The sequence below is a fragment of the Aedes albopictus genome, chromosome 1 (genome assembly GCF_035046485.1).
Source record: "Aedes albopictus strain Foshan chromosome 1, AalbF5, whole genome shotgun sequence".
NCBI classification, from domain to species: Eukaryota; Metazoa; Arthropoda; class Insecta; order Diptera; family Culicidae; genus Aedes; species Aedes albopictus.
This window is the reverse complement of record NC_085136.1, coordinates 42959742-42980012: the sequence shown is the minus strand read 5'-3', so window position 1 is coordinate 42980012 and position 20271 is coordinate 42959742. Positions and strand designations below refer to the sequence as shown.

The following is a 20271-nucleotide window of genomic DNA, read 5'->3' as shown; positions in this document are numbered from 1 at the left end:
ATGACTCTCTTGGAAATGACTACAACTCTCTCTCCTGGACTTCTCTGGGATCTTTCTTAGAAAATTTCTAAAGAAATTCCTCGGATATATTTCCGTTAGTTCCACATAAATCCCTCTAAATTTTTCCAGAAGTTTCTAGGAAATTCCAACAGAAGCTCCTCGGAAATTCTTCAAGGAGTTTCTCGGAAATTCATACAGAAGTTCTTCGGGAATTTCTCCAGAAGTTTCACGATAATTTCTGAAGGAGTTCTTCCGGAATTCCACCAGGAATTCCTCTAGACGTTTCGCGGAAATTGTCACAGGAGTTTCGAGAATTGCTCCAGGAATTTCCCGTGAATCTCTCCATGGCTTCCCCATGAATACCACGGGAATTCCTTTAGAAGCTTCCCAAGAATTCCTGCAGCAATTGTAGTAGAATCCCTCTTTGGATTTCCCTCGGAATTTCTCTGTGATTTGTCTTGAAATGACTATCTACATAAATTATCCGAAAGTTCTATCCAGCATATCTACTACATTTACTTCAGGAGTTCACCAAGATGTCTTTCAGCAATTACATTATTCTCTCCAGGATTTCTCTGGGAGTTTTTCCAGGCTTTTCGATAGAATTCCGAAAGCAGTTTCTCGGGTATATTTCCACGAGTTCCACAAAAAAAAACCTTTCAAAATTCCTTCAGAAGTTCCTCGGGAATGCCGCCAGAAGTTTCCTGGGTTTACTCTAAGCGTTCCACGGAAATTCACCCAGGAGTTTCTCGGAAATTCCTCTAGGAGTTTCACGAGAATTCCTCCAGGAGTTTCTCGAGAATTTTTACAGAATTTCCGTGGGAATTTCTCCAGCAGTTTCACGAGAATTCATTCAGAAGTTCCTCTTGTATTCCTCTAGTAGTTCCTCTTGAAATTCTTAAAGGAGTTCCTCGGGATTTTTTACAGAAGTTCCTGGGGAATTTCTCCAGGAATTTCACGAGAATTCCACCAGGAATTCCTCTAGGCGTTCCACGGAAATTATTCCAGGAGTTTCTCGGAAATTCCTCTAGGAATTCCACGAGAATTGTGCCAGAAGTTCCTCGAGAGTTCTTCCAGGAGGTCCTCGGGAATTTTTACAGAAGTTCCGTGGGAATTTCTCCAGGAGATCCTCGGGAATTCCTTCAGGAGTTTCACGAGAATTCCTTCAGAAGTTCCTCTTGTATTCCTCTAGTAGTTCCTCGAAAATTCATAAAGTTGTTCCGCGGGAGTGTCTCCAGGAGATCATCGGGAATTCCTCCAGGAGTTTCACGAGAAGTCCTTCAGAAGTTCCTCTTGTATTCCTCTAGTAGTTCCTCGGAAATCCTTAAAGGAGTGCCTCGGAAATTCTTATGGAAGTTCCTCGGGAATTCCTCCAGGAGTTTCACGAGAGGTTTTTCAGAAGTTCCTCTTGTATTCCTCTAGTAGTTCGTCGGAAATTCTTAAAGGAGTTCCTCGGAAATCCTTACAGAAGTTCCTCTGGAATTCCTCCAGGTATTTCACGAGAATTCCACCAGGAATTCCTCTAGGTGTTCAGCGGAAATTCTTCCAGGAGTTTCTCGGAAATTCCTCTAGAAGTTCCACGAGAATTTCTCCAGAAGTTGCTCGAAAATTCTTCCAGAAGTTTCTCAGGAATTCCTCCAGGTGTTCCACGGGAATTTCTCCAGGAGATCCTCAGGAATTCCTCCAGAAGTTCCTCGGGAATTCCTTCAGGAATTTATTCAGAATTTCTCAGGAATTCCTTCAGGTGTTCCACGTGAATTTATCCAGGAGTTCCTCGGGAATTCCTCCAGGACTTCTACAGGAATTCCTCCAGGAGTTCCTCGGAAATTCCTGCATGAGTTTCCCGAGAATTCCTTCAGGAGTACATTAGAAACTTTCCCCAAAAATTCATTCAAATAGGTTAGAAGCTTCAGTTTTGGCCAGTCCGGAGTTTTGGCCATAGTGCGGTATTGAGTCTGTTGCGACCTAAATCGGCGTAAATTTATTTTTCACTAGTAGATCCTAATACAATATGATTATTACAGCTGTGAAAACCACATGTTTTGATTAAAACTAGAAGAAAAATGAAATATTTCCTTAAAAAATCAGCTCCCATATATCAATTTTGGCCAGGGTGCTTCTAATTTGGCCACTCCCATAAGAAATACACGTGATTGGCCAAAATAGAAACCAAACTTAAAAATATGGCCAGAACTGCGGCAGTTCTTCTCTTTTGGCCAGTGTCACTTTTAATACAAAAATCAAGTATTGGCTTGATTTCTGCATTTTCCCTTCATAGGTTGTGTTCATAGGATTATTGGTTATTTTTATAAAAATGATTTCCCTTAGGCTGGCCAAAACCGGTGCCCGCACCCTATTCCCTTTTCTTTAAATACCTCTAATTCCTCCAGGTTCCGCGGAAATTCCCGACGATTTTCTAAGGGTATTTATAGCAAATATTTAGATGCATAAACTCCTGGAGGAATTCTCGAACAATTTCTGCAGATATTTTCAAGAAACTCTTGGAGGGATTCCCGTGAAACTCCTGGAGGTATTCCCGTGGAATTTCTGGTGGAATTCCATTGGAACTCCCTGAGGAATTCCCGTGGAACTCCTAGAACAATTTTCGAGACACACCTGGAGGATTTTCCGAGACACTTTTGAAGGAATTCCTGGAGAAATCTTAATAGGCATTCTTGGTCAAATCTTCTGCCAAATCTACGGGAAATTCTGGATGAAACTCCTGTCTGAAGATCAAACAAAGTTAAAACTTTTAGAAAAAAACTCTGTTTTCAGAGATTTTCGATTGGAGTGGTAATCGAACCCACACTCCGTGGCCTACAATGTTCCCAATGAACACTAAATCTAACCATTTCGTGTCCGACTCAGAATGTAAACACTCGTTTCATTATTGCTTTGTTTGTCATTGACTCTCAAATTCGGTAGAGATTAATTCAGCTGTCGTTCCTTGCGTCGAATAATCAGAATGGGGAGTTGGAAGTTGAAAGAATTCCTTTGGCTAGGGGAAGCGTACTCACTTCTGATTGCGCGTGATGGTGAGTGAGGGAAACGCGATCATTGAATGAGTGTTTCCCATGCTTGTGTGGAAGTTCTTCTTTATAAAATCTCGTAGCTGTTGGACAGCCATTCGGGAAAATCGTAGTAAATTAATAATTTTGGATATATTTCAGAAGGATTATCGGATATGATAAGAATAAATAAACGAAACAATATGAAGTAGTGTCATTTTTAACGCATTTTAAATTTTATTATGATTTCAATGATTTTTAACTATAAATACCTAGTAAGTATGCGAAAAAGTTAGATTCTCCTTATATTTCTAGTGCTTTTTATACTTTTTGTTGGAGAAAGCTAACATTTTGAGTTACCAGACTCCAGAGTTTCAACCAGTTCACACTTAAATTAATTCGCCGACCTCAGCAAACGGATTACCGAGAACCCAACAGCTGAGAATCCGGTAATTATTTTCACTGAATCTCGGTAAAAGTTTTACCGAGATTTCGTTCAAACTTTGCCGATATCTCGGTAATCCAACTTTTTACCGAGATCTCGGCAAAGTTCCGTGGAATTTACCGAGAATCAGTAAATACTTTACCGAGGTATCAGCTGTTGGATTCTCGGCAAACCGTTTTTCGAGATCAATTTCTGAATTTAAGTATTTAAGTTTGTTGGGATACGTTCTTAGAACTGATAGGTAAAAAGTATTGACGATTTGCGATTTGTTATCGCCTTTTATCTCAGCTATCCTAACATTGAAGAGTATTTTAGGCATCTACTCACTACCGCATCCTACCTGAAACACTCACTCTTATCCTGAAGCATATATTCTACAACGCAACATCGGCCAAATCCAGCTGCTCTCGCCTCCGGTTGGCCTCCCGCAGTGAACTGTTCCGCAGCCGTTGCTCCGCCTGTTGAATCTTCCGTTCCCGTTGCAGTTCCACGACGTCCCGGTGCGGCATTGCGTACGCCAGTTTCTGCCAGAACTTTTCGTCGTCCCTTCGCAGATAGGTCGTCGTACTGAAGAACACCCTCAGCTGGGGATCCAACTCGTCCAGACTCCGCACATCGTCCGCCAGTATCACAATCAACCGGGTGCGATTCTCCCGCAGGGACTGCTCGAATGCCAGACGGAACTCGTGCCGGGTCCACTCGGACCGCAGGAAATTCTGCGTCACGTAGACAATCGTTCTCCGGGAGCATGTGATGGCGTTGAGAATTTGCGTTTCGATTAGCATTCCGGGGACGAAATCTCGTAGGTGGATACAGAGTCGGAACTTTTGCGGAGGTGCCTCAAGGGTTGGCACTAATTCATGGACGATGAAGTGTTCGTCCCGGTGTGAATACGAAATGAAAGCGTCGTACTGGAAGTCGGTATCGATGTCCGCTTCGGAGACGCAGCTAAGACATAGATGATTGACGAAGAGCCACTTCTTGATCACCTGTTGGAAGCGATAGTACACGGCGAAACCACTGACGATCAGGGCAAAGATGATGGACGAAATTAGGACGAAGGCGAGCATATCACTCTCGCACGATTCCTCGAACTCCGTTAGTTTCGTTCCTGATCCGCAGGTCAGGGCAGTGAAGTTCACGACCTTGGTTTGAAGCCGAGTCATGTGTTTTGCGAGTTTACAGTGGCAAGGCCAATGATTGTCCAGCAGGTACAGCTGTTTCAGGTTCGGAAGCTCCATGATGCTCTCCACCAGCTTCCGGTCAAGATTGTAGAGAGAATTGTTATTCCATGAGATCATTGAAAGGTTGGAGTGCAGATTCGATACACTCCAGCTCTCGAGCTGGTTGTTATCCAGCAGAAGGGTGTTGATCATCGCAAATCCCGGATTGCTCTGCACGGTTGGAAGCAATCGAATCGCATTGTGGCGAACATCCAAAACGATTGACGAGGACACGAGATGTATTTCCGGAGGAATCGGGGGGATCTTTTCCAAGTTTTTGTTGGAACAGTTCAGAACCAGCTGCCGTTTTGGTCCAACTAGCCGACAACTGTTGCATTCTTTTGGACATAACCTTGGTTCTGTATCGCAATATAGTCGATCGATGTCCAAGTTCTCTATGTCTTTGGACTGCGTCAGTTTCAAAGTACCCTTTCGGACCAGCTGAATAAAATGTATCGATCTACAATCAAATTCCAACGGGTTCTCTTCGATGGACAACTTTAGTTCTTGCCGCCTAACCGGCGCGTTTTCATCGGCTTCAATACGCTGTATTTGGTTGTGCGATAAATCCAAATACTTCAGATGTCGTGGTATCGCATCGATATTCAGTTCTCGGATAAAGTTATGACTCAAACTTAGTACCTCAAGCGATGGATGGTTGGCCCAAGCTCCGATGTCGGTTAGCTTGTTTGACCCGAGCTCGAGTTCGTGAAGATCGTGTAGGGCGTTGAATGGAGAAATATCGTACGGTCTGAACGGGATGCTGGTGAAATTGTTCGTTTTGAAGCTGATATTCCGCAACTTGTTCGGGAATATTTCGCGTGACACGGAACGTAGGTTGTTGGAATTGATTTCCAGGGATTCGAGTGAGATCAGTCGGATGAAGATAGGTCTGAAAAAAAAAGGAAAAGAAGGATGAGTTTGGTTTAGTATAAACACGGAGATTTGCATTGAAGGTGACATTCAACAACTGATTTTTGTAGAGAATGGTGTTGCAAAGTAACAGAGACACTTCGAATATTTTTTCTATCAGCTACGCAATTACATTCTTTAAGAATAAAAAAAAATCATCCAAGGTTTCAGATATATTATGCAGATTTAGTCTCATAAAAGTCGCTTTAGGCAGCAGATGCCAGATGAAATTAGCGTGTGACATTTGAAATTGTCTCCTTCTTCACACTCCATGTTGTTAATTTAGTACTAAATTGAAGTAATTTACTTCAGGAATTCCTCCAGTAATTAATGCATTGATTCCTCTAGATTTTTTTTTTGCAGAAAGAACCTGCTATTCATTAAGGGGTTGAAACTTCGCTTTAAATTGCATCATGTGTTTGTTAACTGAATATTTCTTTCGGAGGAATTTTTGAAGGTAATCTTGGAAGAAATTTTAGAAATACTTCTGAAGAAATTCCACCAAGAATTTTTGAAGAGATCTCTGGAAATGTTCTAAAGGAACTCCTGAAGGAATTGTCGGATCAACTGTTGGAAGACCTCTGCAAAGAATTCCTCCAAGGAAGTGTTATGACAGGAAGCTCTGGAGAAAATTCCTGATGAAATTGATTGAATATTATGTATAAAAAATTCTGGAAAAAATCCTACAATACATCCTTGTACTCTTGTAGAAATACAATACATCCTTGTGCTCTTGTAGAAATTTCTGAAGAAATACTTAATAGAATAGCAACTACCGTCGATGGGGGTGACAATGGGTCTGGGGGGTGAGATTGGGTCAAAACGGAGAAACATAAAATTTGAAATAGCTCATCAACTATCGCTAATTTATATTGAAAACTTTATGTTATTTCAAAGAGGAGATATTGTTACACGTCATGGTACAGAATAAGATGTTTAGCAATAATCGTTTTTTGTAAAATTTGTGGCTAAACTTATATGATGAAACTACTAGTAAATCCTTCTGAAAAAATTTCTCCATCGTATTGTTTAACACAAGTACCTAATCATAAATTTCCTTATAAGTGATTAGCTGTAGGTATTACCTGGTTGATGCAATGAAAAAAAGCGGGAAGTCATTGCTCTTTTTATTTTAAAATTCAATATTTTTGACCCTATGTCTAAATATTAGGAATGGGGATGAGATTGGGTCAAGCAAGTTATCGAGTGCACATAACCTTAACTAAAAAATCAACTTGTTATTTAGTCCCCATTTGACGTTAGACTGGTGCCATGTTTACCGTTTCTTTATAAAAGCACGCTTTCTTTCGAAAAAATGTCGAGAAGTGTCAAACGAGTGTGTTCATACGTTTAGTGCCTAAAATCATTTATAATAATACACCCATGCGTTTGGAATGCTTCTCTAATCATCAGCTAATCTTCAGAGTACTGCAATATCGTAACCTCACTAAATAGACTCAATAGCGTTCCTCTATCTAGAGATGGAGTGATTTGCTTTAGCAATATAGAGGCCAATGATCATGTACATAAGAGTTTATAACGGAGGGTTTGGTTAAACATTTCTTATGCGGTATACTAAAACTATGATATTTTTTTACTATCAATTTTTAAATGCACTCCTCCCTAATTGTAATCCCCCCTACTCTCATGGAGGTTGAAACTCTAAATGAGGATGAATATGGTGGCTAAAAATGGCGACACAGCATACAAACGTTATTTTATCACATTTCAACCATTTTTTCGATGTATTAGATCTTTTAGGTGGATTAATCGTCTTTTAAAATTACCTAAGTTCTTATTCGTCATGATAACATTTTGTTTTAGCTAGATTTACTAGATATGACCAATAAAATTAACTTATATTCCTAGATAGGCGATTTCAAATACTCTGACCCATTCTCACCCCCTCTAAGGGGTGAGATTGGGTCAATTTTCAATCATTTGTAGTTTAGTAAGCAATTCATATAACGTGATACTTTCTTGCTAAACAATCATTACCATAAAGAAGAGTATACATTCCAAATTAAAAGTTATTCCGAATTCAATTGCATTTGTTATTTAACAAACAATTATTGAGTATCCTTTTTTGACCCATTCTCACCCCCAACGACGGTACAACTCTTTGTGGAATTCGTGAAGAAAGAGAATACATTCCCTAAAATAATGTATAAACATCTTAAGAAGAAAATCTTAGAAAATTAACGAAGCGAAACTGTTGATATGTCTTAGATGATTTTGGAATACTGAATTCCTGAAGGAACTCCACCAGAAATTCCTGAAGGATAACATCGAGAAGCTGATGAAAGTCCTTGAAGGCAATTCTAAAAAACTGCTTCGAAGAACTTCTTCAGATTCTTGAAATAGCTATTTATTTGAATTTATGAACTTTTGGCCTTATGAAACAGCCAAAAAGCAGAGGAACTTCATGAGGGAGGAAACTCATATGAGGAAATAATGGAAGAGCTCTTAAATGCGAGAGCGATATTTTGGAAAAAAAATATTTTGGAATATCCCTGAATGTATTCCTGAAAGTTCACCAATCAAATAAACTTGTAATGAAATTGTATTTCAACCTTTGGACCAAACTTTGCTGGACTTCATTAACCTTTCGGCACGCGCGCTGTTGTAAAAAGTACAACACTACCAAAAAACCTCGCTCGTCGTATACAGCTCGAGCGCGGTGTAGTTTCGGTTGCTTGATGGCGCGCGTCCTGGAAGGTTAAAAAGCACTTGATTTAATTGTTAGGGAGAGCATCCACAAATGACGTATATTTGCTGCTCCAAATTTATACCACTGACCCCAAAACGTTTCGCTCTACTCACTTTCCATAAGTCATCTGTTTTACAATTAGTTTGAATTTTGTTTGCTTACTCACAGCGTTTACGTCGTATCAACCTCCGCTATCAATAAATATATTTATCATACGTTCTTCTAGGATTCCTACAGGAACTTCATCTGTGGATACCTTCAGGATACCTTCCAAGTGTTCTATAACTCCTTGTGGGGATTTCTTCTGAAATTCCACCTGGAGATTGATTCAAGTATTTCTTCTAAGGATGTCTCCACCCGCATAAACGATAACCATAAGATTTGCTTAACCGCCCATTCGGGATACAGTTCGAACAGTATGCGGTATTGTTGTACCGTCTACATTACGGTGCGTGTATTGTGTTGGTTTATTAGGGCAGGAACAGCATCTGTGGATTCATCCATAAATGCCGTCTGGAAATACCTTCAGGAATCTTCAGCGGATTCCCCCAGAAAATACTTATGGGGATTCCCTTTGAAATTTATTCTGGGGTTTCCTGCAAAAAAACCCTGAGGGAACATTTCGAGGTTTTTCTCCTAGGGAAAGCTCTGATATGATTCTTAGAAGGAATTCTCCTGAAGGGTTCCTTGAAATATATCCTGAAAGATTTCCAGATGGAACTACTGAACGATTCCTGCAGGATTTTCAGAGGGAATTTATGGAAAATTTCCAGAAACGGCTTCACGAAGGCCCCCAGAAGTGACTTATGGAGGTTTCTCTTAAGACATTTCTGGAGGATTTTTGTAAGGAAATCTAGGAGTATTCTCAGGAAGAAATCCTGGCGGAAACTTAGAAGGTTTCTATAAGGAATTCCTGGAAGTTTATCATAAAAAGTTTGTGGAGGATTCCCAGTCTAAAGTCCGGGAGAAATTTCAAAGACGATTCTTGGGAGAATCCGGCAGCAGCTCATGGATAATTCCCAGATAGAATCCCACATTAAATTCTTGAAGAAGGACACCAGAAAAAAAAACCTTTTTCAAGAATCTCAAAAGAAACTACTGATGGAATAGAAAAAACTTCGAGAAATCCCAGGAACATTTTCGGGAGGACTTGCCTCTTCCCCCAAAAAAATCTACGTGGTTTATGAACGGCCCCACAGAACATTTGAGGAATCTCATGAGAAATTTATTGAGGTAAGGTACACCGGGGCAAGTTGAAACGGGTAGGGTAAGATGAAACAGTGGGTTAACATAATGTTTACTAATGATGATAAACAATTTGATTTCCATAACACATAGTTTTTGATTTCAACAATCTTTTGGCGAAGGATAAATTTCCAAATTGTATTGAAATCTATTTCAAAACGTCGCGTTTCATCTTGCTCCACCCGTTTCAACTTGTTCCGGTGTACCTTATCCCGGAAAATAAAAGGTTTTTAATATATTTCGAAAGGCAACACGGACAGAAAAGCGTTCACATTGAAACTAAAATAGCGTTTGTTGAATTTACACATTGAAATTCTTTTGAAATTACTTGAATTCTCATAGTTTCAAACCGTTTTCCTTATTTCAAATCCATATGAAATTCTGTTTGATTTAACAATGCAGTGTTTTATGACGCCTCTTGTGGAAATTAACATATTTCTACTTTGTTTCTAAGTCAATTTAACTGACCATTCCATCGAAGACGAATAGGAATGTAAAAACCACAATATTTAACATGAAACCAAACAGAGTATTTTGCAAATGTTTTACCGATGAATCCCTCGGTCACTATGATGAACTGGCGACGATCTATGAGCGATTTTTGACATTTTTGCGCGATAATCTACGACTAAACGTGCAATATCGGTAATCCGGAGATGACGGGTTCAATTCTCGGTCTGAATCTAGATATTTTGTCGACTTGCAGGACCATTTTATACAAGCTCAATGTTACTAATAGTCCGGGATGGGATCATTCATTTACCACTAGTTACATTCACTTGCTACCTTAGTTCATAATTTTATCTTAGTATCTTAGTTCAGAAGCATGCTATCAAAGAAACAATGATTGGATGAATTTATTCTGGCAGTTTTATCCGAAAGTTTGCCAAATAACATTAGGGCTGCACACGCACAACAAAGTCGTGAATGAGCTGTGAAGGCAACTCTTCATGCGGTGAATGTAAATTACATTCACGCCGTGGAAAGTTGCGTTTGCTGCTTTCTGTTGAAACAATTATTGATGCTACGCTAGTACATCATTCTACGAAACTTCAGGTAAAACAAAAATGAAAATGTGCTACATATATTGCTTTTTGCTACGATGTTTCTGAGGCGAGTTAACAGTAAGTGAATGTAACTGATTGCAAATGAATGATCATATCCCTGCTAATAGTTTCTGCTACTATTTAGTGGCATTTTAATCAATAAAAAACATAAATGCAGTGTAAATAAATTATACCCCTATAATACAGCCTTTTTCTCCTAATAATCGAATCACGCATAATCGAGTCCGACCTGTAATCACTAAAAAGACCAATAACCTCCCTGGCCAACCCGAGCAGAGGGGAATATCTTCCAAATACCATGCATAGAGCAACCTGTACTCTTATACCAAAAATTGTAATTGCTATGTTATTCTACGAAATTTTACGAGAACATCATAATAACAATTGGAGGTATTTGAGCAGAGTTTGGTATTGATGCGGTATTTGTTTATTTAGCAGTGAAAATGACCGAAGAACAAGTTTTGCTATTACATCTTAGAGCTATCTAAAAATGTACAATTTAATAGCAAGAGTAGTTATTACTTTGTTATTCAATACCCTTTGAATTACAAAAAACTGAACTTGAAATGTTAGGTATGCATTCATTATCGAAATAACAAGACTTGTTATTTTCTGGGTGTTCCTTATACTAAAATATGGTATTCGTTTTTGTTATTTTGCCTCTTATTACAGCCTAATCAAGGGCATATCGAGGTATTCTATCTATGGTATAATGGTATTTAAGATTAATACCATGATATTAAGACCAACAATTGAAAAGGCCGCATCAACATTTTGTAAACAAATATGTTTCTGTCGACTTGAGGCCTTTTGAACTCCACCCACACACCTCACCATCACTAACAGAAAGCGAAAAGATCAAGCTTTCTGTTAATTGGTGGTGAGATGCGTGGGTGGATCCCAAAAAGCCCTAAGCCGACAGAAACGTGATTGTTTACGCAATGTTGATGTGGCCTTTTCAATTGTTGGTCTTGATATGTTATTCAGTTGTTATTCTTTTCTGCTCGGGTTAACCCATGGCTACGGCTACCGGTATGTGCTCTAGAGAAACCAGTTTCCAAGATTTTTGAATCTGACGCCAAACCTAGGCATGCGGCGGTTCTATCTTTTCAATCATAATGATAAATCCGTTGCGTGCCTTGCCTAGTCTTGGCGCCATTACCAAAAGATCCTCGAAACATGTTCCTCTATTGCCCATACTCGTGGCCATGGGTTGGCCAGGGAGTTTATTGATCCTTCATACTGTTACTAAGATGATGAATATAAAAAATCCTGAACTTAGTTTTGGCGCCATGACCAACACTTCTACGAAGCAGGTTCCTCCAGGGTACATTCTGGTGGCCAAGTGTTGGCCAGGCAGGTCATTGATTCTTTTTAAGGTTACTAAAATAATGGAGATGAAAAATCATGAAGATTGAGCCATTGCACGGCTAGTTTTGGCGCCATGGCTAAAACGTCTTCGAGGCAGGTTTTTTCAGGGCTCTTTCCGGTAGCCACGGGTTGCCAGAGGGTCATTGGTCCTTTTTACGGTTTCTAAGATGATGGAAATGAAAAATCATGAAGTTAGAGCCGTCGCATGTCAAGTTTTGGTGCCCTGATTAAAGTGTCCTCGATTCTGGTTCTCGTGGAGGAAAACTTCTGAAAACATTTCAAAAGAAACTATTAGAAGAATCTCGGGTGAATTTCCTGGCTTCCAGAGCTCTGAGAAATCCCGAAATCAATCAGTTTAGGACCCACCAGGAATCTCTGAAGAAATCCTGGAAGGAGTTCCTGAAAGAAACTCAGATGGAGCATTTTAAGAATCTTAGAAGAGATCCCAGATGGAACTTCTCAAGGAATACCAAATGGAGCTCCCTGAGGAATCACAGAAGGAAATTCTGGAGGGATCCTAGAATTAATTTGTGGAGAAACCATGGAATAAATTCCTTTTGAAAAATTGCTGCCTGCAATTTGCTTGTGAATCCTAGAGAGAATCTCGGTACTAATGTCTTGAAAAAATCCGGAAAGACTTGGTATTATTCGGCTTTCAGACTCAGAAAAGCGTTGATTAATTGAGATCAACGCTTTTCTGAGACTGAATTCCAAAAATACCGAGTTTTACGTAAATCCAGTCATTCCCCGTTGAACATTTCGGAAGGAATTTCGAGGGAATCTAGGAACTCCTTAGGCATGGTACACAAATTACGTAACGCTAAAATTGACCGTTTCAGACCTCCTCTCTTCCTCCATGTAACGCTTTTTGTATGAAAATCTAAAATTTTTTTTTATGAATCGTAACGCTACGCTGGACTTCCCCCTCCCCTTATAGCGTTACGTAATTTTAAAATAGGATCAATGCATTTTTAGGGTTCCACTTTTTTGTTTTATGTCTGTTCTATTTGAACAGGTTACCAGCAGTGTATTTTCCCATAGGATTACTACAAGTTCTAATTAAACACGAGCCCCGTCGGCTGGATGCGTCTTTCAAACCAACATTGTATTTTCACAATCGTCAGACACGATTGTAAACAATCGCACTCTATTAATCGAATCGATTGAAACGCATATTTTCCATTCCAACACGAACGGCCAATATCTCTGCTAATGATCGATGTTCGTTGTGCATAGCTCTCCTACCAATCACAACCCTGGCAGCGACGTCACGGGGAACAATGTACCTAGTTTTGTTTCCACTCAGTCCAGTCACGCCTGGTTTGTAAATCTCGCGCACAATCGAACACAAAACATTCTCCTTGTATTCAGCAAAATCATGACGGGAGCAAAAGATGACGGGATCGATCCCCGGTCGGTCCAGAAATATTTGTCTGCCAGGCGAACATATACAACTAAACTGTAGAATAGTCTTTGACAAAGAAAATTCTCAGTTATTAACTATGTAAGTTGCTTTTCTTTTCGAGAGCGGCTGGCATTTACCCTCTTGACTCCATAGTTTTAACAACAGTCACAAATCAACATGGTCGTGCTAATCATTCTAAGTTAGAATTTCTAACCATGGCCAGAGTTGAAAAGTAAAGTACCGTCGTTGGGGGTGAGAATGGGTCAGAAAATGATACTCAAAGATTGTTTTTTGAATAACAAATGCAGTTGAAGTCGGAATAACTTTTTATTTGGTATGTATACTCTTCTATATGGTAATGATAGTTGAGCAAGAAAGTATCACATTATATGAATTATCTACTAAACTACAAATGATTGAAAATTGACCCAATCTCACCCCTTAGAGGGGGTATTCGAAGGTATTCGAAGTTACCTATCTAAGAATAGAAGTTAATTTTATTGATCATATCTAGTAAACATACTTAAAATACAATGTAACCATGACGAATAAAAACTTAGGTAATTTTAAAAGATGATTAATACACCTAAAAGGGCCGATGCAATCGAAAAAATGGTAGAAATTTGATAAAATAAAGTTTGTAGGTTGTATCAGCATTTTTAGCCACCATAATCATCCTCATTCAAAGTTTCAACCTCCATGAAAGGAGGTGGGATTACAATGAGGGAGAGGCGCATTGAAAGATTTATTGAAAAAAAAAAGAAAACATGATATTTTTCGACGTTCGTTCGTCTTCCGAAAATGTGTCATGTTACCGGTTTTTTTGGCCCCGGTATGTCCTGGGTGCCACTGGCGTCTGGTAGTTTCACGATATTTCCTGAAAATTAAAAAAATGAGTGGAGAAGAAAAACGCTGTCAAGTCTATTTTGTGAACTTACGATATTGCAGTACACTAAAGATTAGCTGATGATCAGAGGAGCTGTCCAAACGCATGGATTTATTGTTATAAACGATTTTAGGCACTAAACGTATGAACACACTCGCTTGACACTTCTTCGAGATGTTTTCGATAAAAAGCGTGCTTTTACGAAGCTACGGTAAACATAACACCACTCTAACGTCAAATGGGGACTGGATAACAAGTTGATTTTTTTGTCAAGGTTATGTGCACTCGATAACTTGCTTGACCCAATCTCACCCCCATTCCTAATATTTAGACATAGGATCGAAAATATTGAATATTTAAATAAAAAGTGCATTGACAGCCCGCTTTTTTCGTTGCATCAACCAGGTAATACCTACAGCTAACCACTAATAAGAAAATTTATGGTTAGGTACCGTCAAGGCGCCATTCACCGTGGGGGCTCCATTCACCGTGTGCCTTCGAATATTTTTTCAATATTTCCATATTATGATTGAATGATATGACAATTTCCCTTCAATTTCACCAATACAACACTAATGTATTGTTACCATGTCAAAACGCTCATTAGAAACATTAAAAAGTATCATTTTGACACTAAAGTGTGTTTACATGAAGCGGGTTTCTGCTCGTTCACTGAATTCATAGTGAAAAAACGAAAACTGCGCTTAGGTCATTTAAGCGATAAACTAAATGTAGTAACGTTTTTATTCCACCAAGAAGTAATTAAATTCACATATCAGGTATGTATTTTGCATTACCGAAGTAAGTTTAACAAGAAAGTACGATTGCTCGTACTTTTTAATTGAAACAAAAAGGCACGGTAAATGGGTACCCTAAAAATCAATGGTCTCCATTCACCGTGCCCCATATTGTCCCATATATCTAGAAAAAATCGAAAATTTGAACATTCGTTTTTCTAATAAAATCTTGCAAGTTACTACTTGAAATGAATTTAAACGAAGAAAATTCCCTTGGCTGGGTTGTTTTGATCATTCTTAAACAAAGTAGAATAAAATTTCTCATACACGGTGAATGGGTCCCTACTACCACGGTGAATGGTGACCTACCACGGAATTAGGCGACCCTACTACCCTTTACTAATTGTACTATATCACCAAATTTTGTGAAAATTTTTCTACTTCTGTGGGTATTGCTTTAATTTTAACCAATAATGAAAGCAATTAAAAGCGGCACCAACAATGTTTATGAGACTGGTGTCAAATGACAGCTCTTATTTGCCCCGAATCCTCTTAGATCCACGGTGAATGGTGCCTTGACGGTACTTGTGTGAAACATTACGACGGAGAAATTTTTTCAGAGTGATTTATTAGTAGTTTCATAATATAAGTTTAGCCACAAATTTAACAAAAACGATTATTGCTAAACATCTTATTCTGCATCATGACGTGTAAAAACATCTCCTCTTTGAAATAATATAAATTAACGATAGTTGATGAACTATTTCAAATTTTATGTTTCTCCGTTTTGACTCAATCTTACCCCCCAGACCCATTGTCACCCCCATCGACGGTATGGCAATGCTAGTAGTGTTGTTTTCCCATGTGGCTTTGGTAAAAGTTCAAATTAAGCATTAGATTCGTTGGCTTGCATGATGCGTCGTTTAAACCAACTTTGCATTCCATTTCCATAATCGTTAGGCCACGATTGTAAACAACCGCACTTTATTAATCGGATCGATTGAAGCGCATATTTTCCATTCCATCACGAACGGTCAATATCTCTGCTAAAATAACGATGTTCATCGTGCATAGCTGAAGGAGCTGAATAGCTCTTCTACCAATCACAAACACTGGCAGCGACGACACGGGAAACAATCTATCAAGTTTGGTTCCACTCAGTCCAGCCACGCCTGGTTTGTAAATCGAAAACGAAACATTCTCTCGAATGCATACATTTTTGCGATAAGTGTTGTAAAAACGTGAATAATACACGATACACGAAAACGCGCTTGTATTCAGCAAAACCATGTGAAGTATGACGGGATCAAGTCCCGGTCGGTCCAGAAATTTAACTTAACGTTAATTGGCTTGATTCCTTCGGACGACTCCTTTCGTGCCTGCCACAAGAAGATTTACAAATGTAAAATAGTCATTGACAAAATTTCCAGTTAATAACTGTTTAAGTAAAAAGCAAATCGTGTTAAGTACTGTTCCTTTTAATTCCACTAAGAATTTCCATCCTCTGACAGAAACGTATTTCGACCTCAACTGTAAGGCCGTCTTCAGTGTCGTGTACTGTGTAAGTTTACGGGGCACGTGGCGCAGTGGTCACACGCTTCATAAACGGATGGTCATGGCTTCGATCCCAGCCCTGCTGACAATTGCGATTTTTAGTCAGTTGCTTTTCTTCTCGAGAGCGGCTGGCACTTACTCTTTAGAGCCCATAGCTCTATCAGACCGGGATGGTTCGATTATCAGACTGGAATAGGAACAACAGACACATATCAACATCATCGTGTTCATCATTCTACCTTGGATAGAGTAGTAAAGTGAAGCGGTACAAAGGCAACAGTTAGATAAAGTAGAATAGAATACATTAAGGAGTAGTACACAGTATAAGTGCAGCTGTCAGTCAATGGCAATCGCTCACGTAATACCCTGGTGGCCAATAGAGCTGTGAATAAGGTTAAACGGTTAGGAAAACTGTGTAATACCAAACTGAAATACGGGCTTCGACTCAGTTGGGACGATACGCCAAGAATAAAGAGAAGACGCATATTAACAAAGGTCAGTTGGCTACGGAAGCTATCAGTTAATAATTGCGGAAGTATTCGTAGAATACCGCTGAGAAGCACCAGAGGCTTTATGCAGGATACTTTGAAAAGTGATGAAACTCACTGTCATGTATAAACTTTCAACCTGTCTACATTTGGATTAAAAATGCCAATATGTAGGGTGCCTGTACCAGTTATCGCACCACCTAAGAAAAACTATTTCTACAAAAATAAGAAGAAGACCGACGAATGTAAACAATAAGTCAAATGATTGATTAGTTTTCATACTTTACAGGAAAAATATAAAAACGGAGCCAAAACTACTTTTAGTATTTATTACGGCGTGTACCAATGATAGGAACCCTGTACCAGTTATGGACACATTTGTTAATTTGGGTTCCACTTCGCACTATTTACATGCATTCTTTATGGGATTTGCCATAACTGGTACACTATGGCGAAATAGGGTGCAAGGAGGCCGAAAAGTTAAGGAAAATGATTTATTTCTACCATAATTTGAGCAAATTGTGAAGTTTGAATGATTGCAATCATCTCTGTGATCGTGATCTGTTGTTCACGATTTTTTTCTTGTTGATTTGTATCTTTAATGGTTGAAAATCAACTATGGCGAATTTAAGGTACTATAGCCATAACTGGTACACTGAGCCTATATTGGTTGATACCTACCCTTGTAGAACTGTCAAACGATTTCCGCTCAAATCCAGGATCTGAAGCCGGGTTTGATTCCAGAACAACCCCTTTTGAATGTGTTCCAGTCGACCGTTCATGATCCGTAACTCTTCTAGCATCGTCAGCGGCCAAAATATGCCCTCCGGTAGTTGCGCTCCATCGAACCGCAGATGGAGAGTTTTGAGTGCATGGTTCGATTGAAAGGCATCTTCTGAGATCGTTTCGATTGGGTTGTGCTTCAGATCCAAAAGTGTTAGGTTACGAAGCAGAGAGAAGTGCGGCGATGTTATTCTGGAAATGTTGTTGTGATACAGGTACAGTGTTTCTAAGGACGGGATGGATAGAACTTCCGGAAGGATCTTCAAGTTTGTATTGTCTGAGACGTATAGAGATTTGAGGCGAGACTTGCTGTTCAGAAAGTTGTTTGGTAAAGAACTGATATTACTGTAGCAAAGATGGAACTCTTCCAGCTGGTTACTGTCCGGTAGCAGGTCGTCGTCGTCGCTTATCAATGCAATATTTTCGCCGTCTATTTTCACCTTTGTCAAGTTCAGTCCACTCAACGATAATCGGTTTACTAATCGCGTACCTCCGTCGAACAACACCGAGTGTACATCGCGTATTCCGATCCTGTCCAAGGTGTCCTTAAGCGGAACGTTCACCACACAAGAATGCACTTCTAGTTTGCTTATCTCCTTGAAATTCACATCCAACGGAGTCGTATGATTAAACTGCAGTTCCTTCCCATAGCACTGGATGTCGATTACAGTTTTATCTTCCGACGGTAGATACATCGCAAAATCCTCGCACAACACTTTCCTATCGTCCTCGGGACAACTGCAAGGGCCCGGCGTAGGCAGGGCCCTAATTTCTTCACACAGATAACCCCAGGCCGGCTTGATAGGTCCGAATAAAACGCCAAACGTGACTATCAAGGTCAAGTTCACTAGCTTCGGCATTACACTACGTACTAAACCACACACACCTGCGAGGAGCGATCTTTTTCACTAATGCCTATCAGCAGAGGATGAATAATGCAGCACAAACAACAACGCGAACACGCAAAGGTCGTCGCGACGCGATCAACTGCGCTGATTGAACGGTCATCTCCATCTGCCGGGCGGCGATCGGCAATATTTCACTGTGCTGAAGTGCGCGGACGCTCTCTATGTAACCTACCACAATCGCGAATGCGCGCGCGGGGATTCTCCTCTACATATGGATGAGAAGAGTGCACACGCTAAATTGTGGGCAGTGGGTTTCGATGATGAAAAATCTTCAAACTATAGGTTTGGTAGATTTAATGAACCCGGAATGCTTTCAGAATCTGTCCGGAGTCCTTTCATAAAACTTTTCAAATGATTCTGCTTGTTTAACCCGTTAACGCCCAAGGTGTCTCACAAATCAAATCTTGAAATAAATTTGTCATCAAAGGTCAAGTTTCAATAAAATAGGCATGATTTGACAAAAAAAAATTGAAGTCTATGATGTAGTTCCAAACAATTCTTCATTGTAGGTCCTCAATATCTGATAATTTTCTCAAGTTCTATTTCGCCACAACTTCTACGCTATCGTTATATTCTGATCCGTATAGATACAATTCAGCTCTAAATAAGTGAGAGAGGTGATAACCACGCAAAAAGAATAGAAAAAAGGACTTTTAAATTGGGACAGAAATCTAACCCGATAAACGCCTAAAAGTATGCATGGCCTTTGTAATTTCATGTAGAATTAACTGCAGTGTTCAACATTTCTCGAATTTCATTTTCCTAAACAAAAATTCGAAATAAAGAGTGCTGACTAAGAGTAGCATAATCAAACGTTAAAATACTGTAAAAGTTATATTTTTCACATATAACGATTTTTGATAAAGTAATTGAATTTCCACTCAATACCACACTAACTCTCTTTACGTACTCACCATACGTAAAATCTTCAGAAATATTGCAATATTGAGCAATATGTGGGTTTTAAATGAACATGATGTCATTAAAAACATTGAAGTCTATGGTGAAGTTTCTATTAAAATACCTTCAATGTACATATATACTTGAAGTCTGATATTTTTTCAAGCTCTATTTAAGCCCAAATTGCATACTATCGTTGTATTCTGATCCGTATAGATACAATGCGTTAATTAGTGAAAGAGAGGACAACCACTGAAGAAAATGACTGTCAGATGACATCATGATTTACTAAAGATATTTAAAAGCATCAAAAAGCCTATTTCTCTAACTAACATTTATGCTGTATAAGAGCTTAATTAACCACTTTTACATAAGTGTTTGTTCCATAAGCTCTTATGCAGCTACTTTTGTTAGTTGGGTATTTTTCTCTTACTCTCCCACTCTCAAGCTGTAATTCACGCCCGTACAGAATCCCTGATAGGATCCTTAGAGAAGTCACGGAAGGAATCCCGGCTGGAAGCTCGAAAGGACTCCCTGAAAGAATAATTGAATGAATCCTGGGTGAAATGTCAAAAAACGGGAAGAATCTTTGGAGGAACCCCGGCAGGAATCCTGGCTCGAATACCTAA

General features: G+C 39.3%; 2 protein-coding genes across 10 annotated transcripts in view; one reads left to right on the top strand and one right to left on the bottom strand.

Annotated features, from left to right (window-relative positions):
- Positions 1–20271, top strand: part of LOC109406602 (cation-independent mannose-6-phosphate receptor) — a 236869-nt gene that overhangs the window by 31678 nt on the left and 184920 nt on the right. The gene's annotated exons all lie outside the window — the stretch shown is intronic.
- On the bottom strand, positions 3213–19153 carry LOC109402615 (protein toll). Its single transcript, XM_019675312.3, has 2 exons — positions 17733–19153; positions 3213–5568 (listed from the first exon to the last, which is right to left on the bottom strand). The coding sequence occupies exons 1-2, from the start codon at positions 18692–18694 to the stop codon at positions 3828–3830; spliced, it is 2703 nt and encodes a 900-aa protein (XP_019530857.2). The 5' UTR covers positions 18695–19153; the 3' UTR covers positions 3213–3827.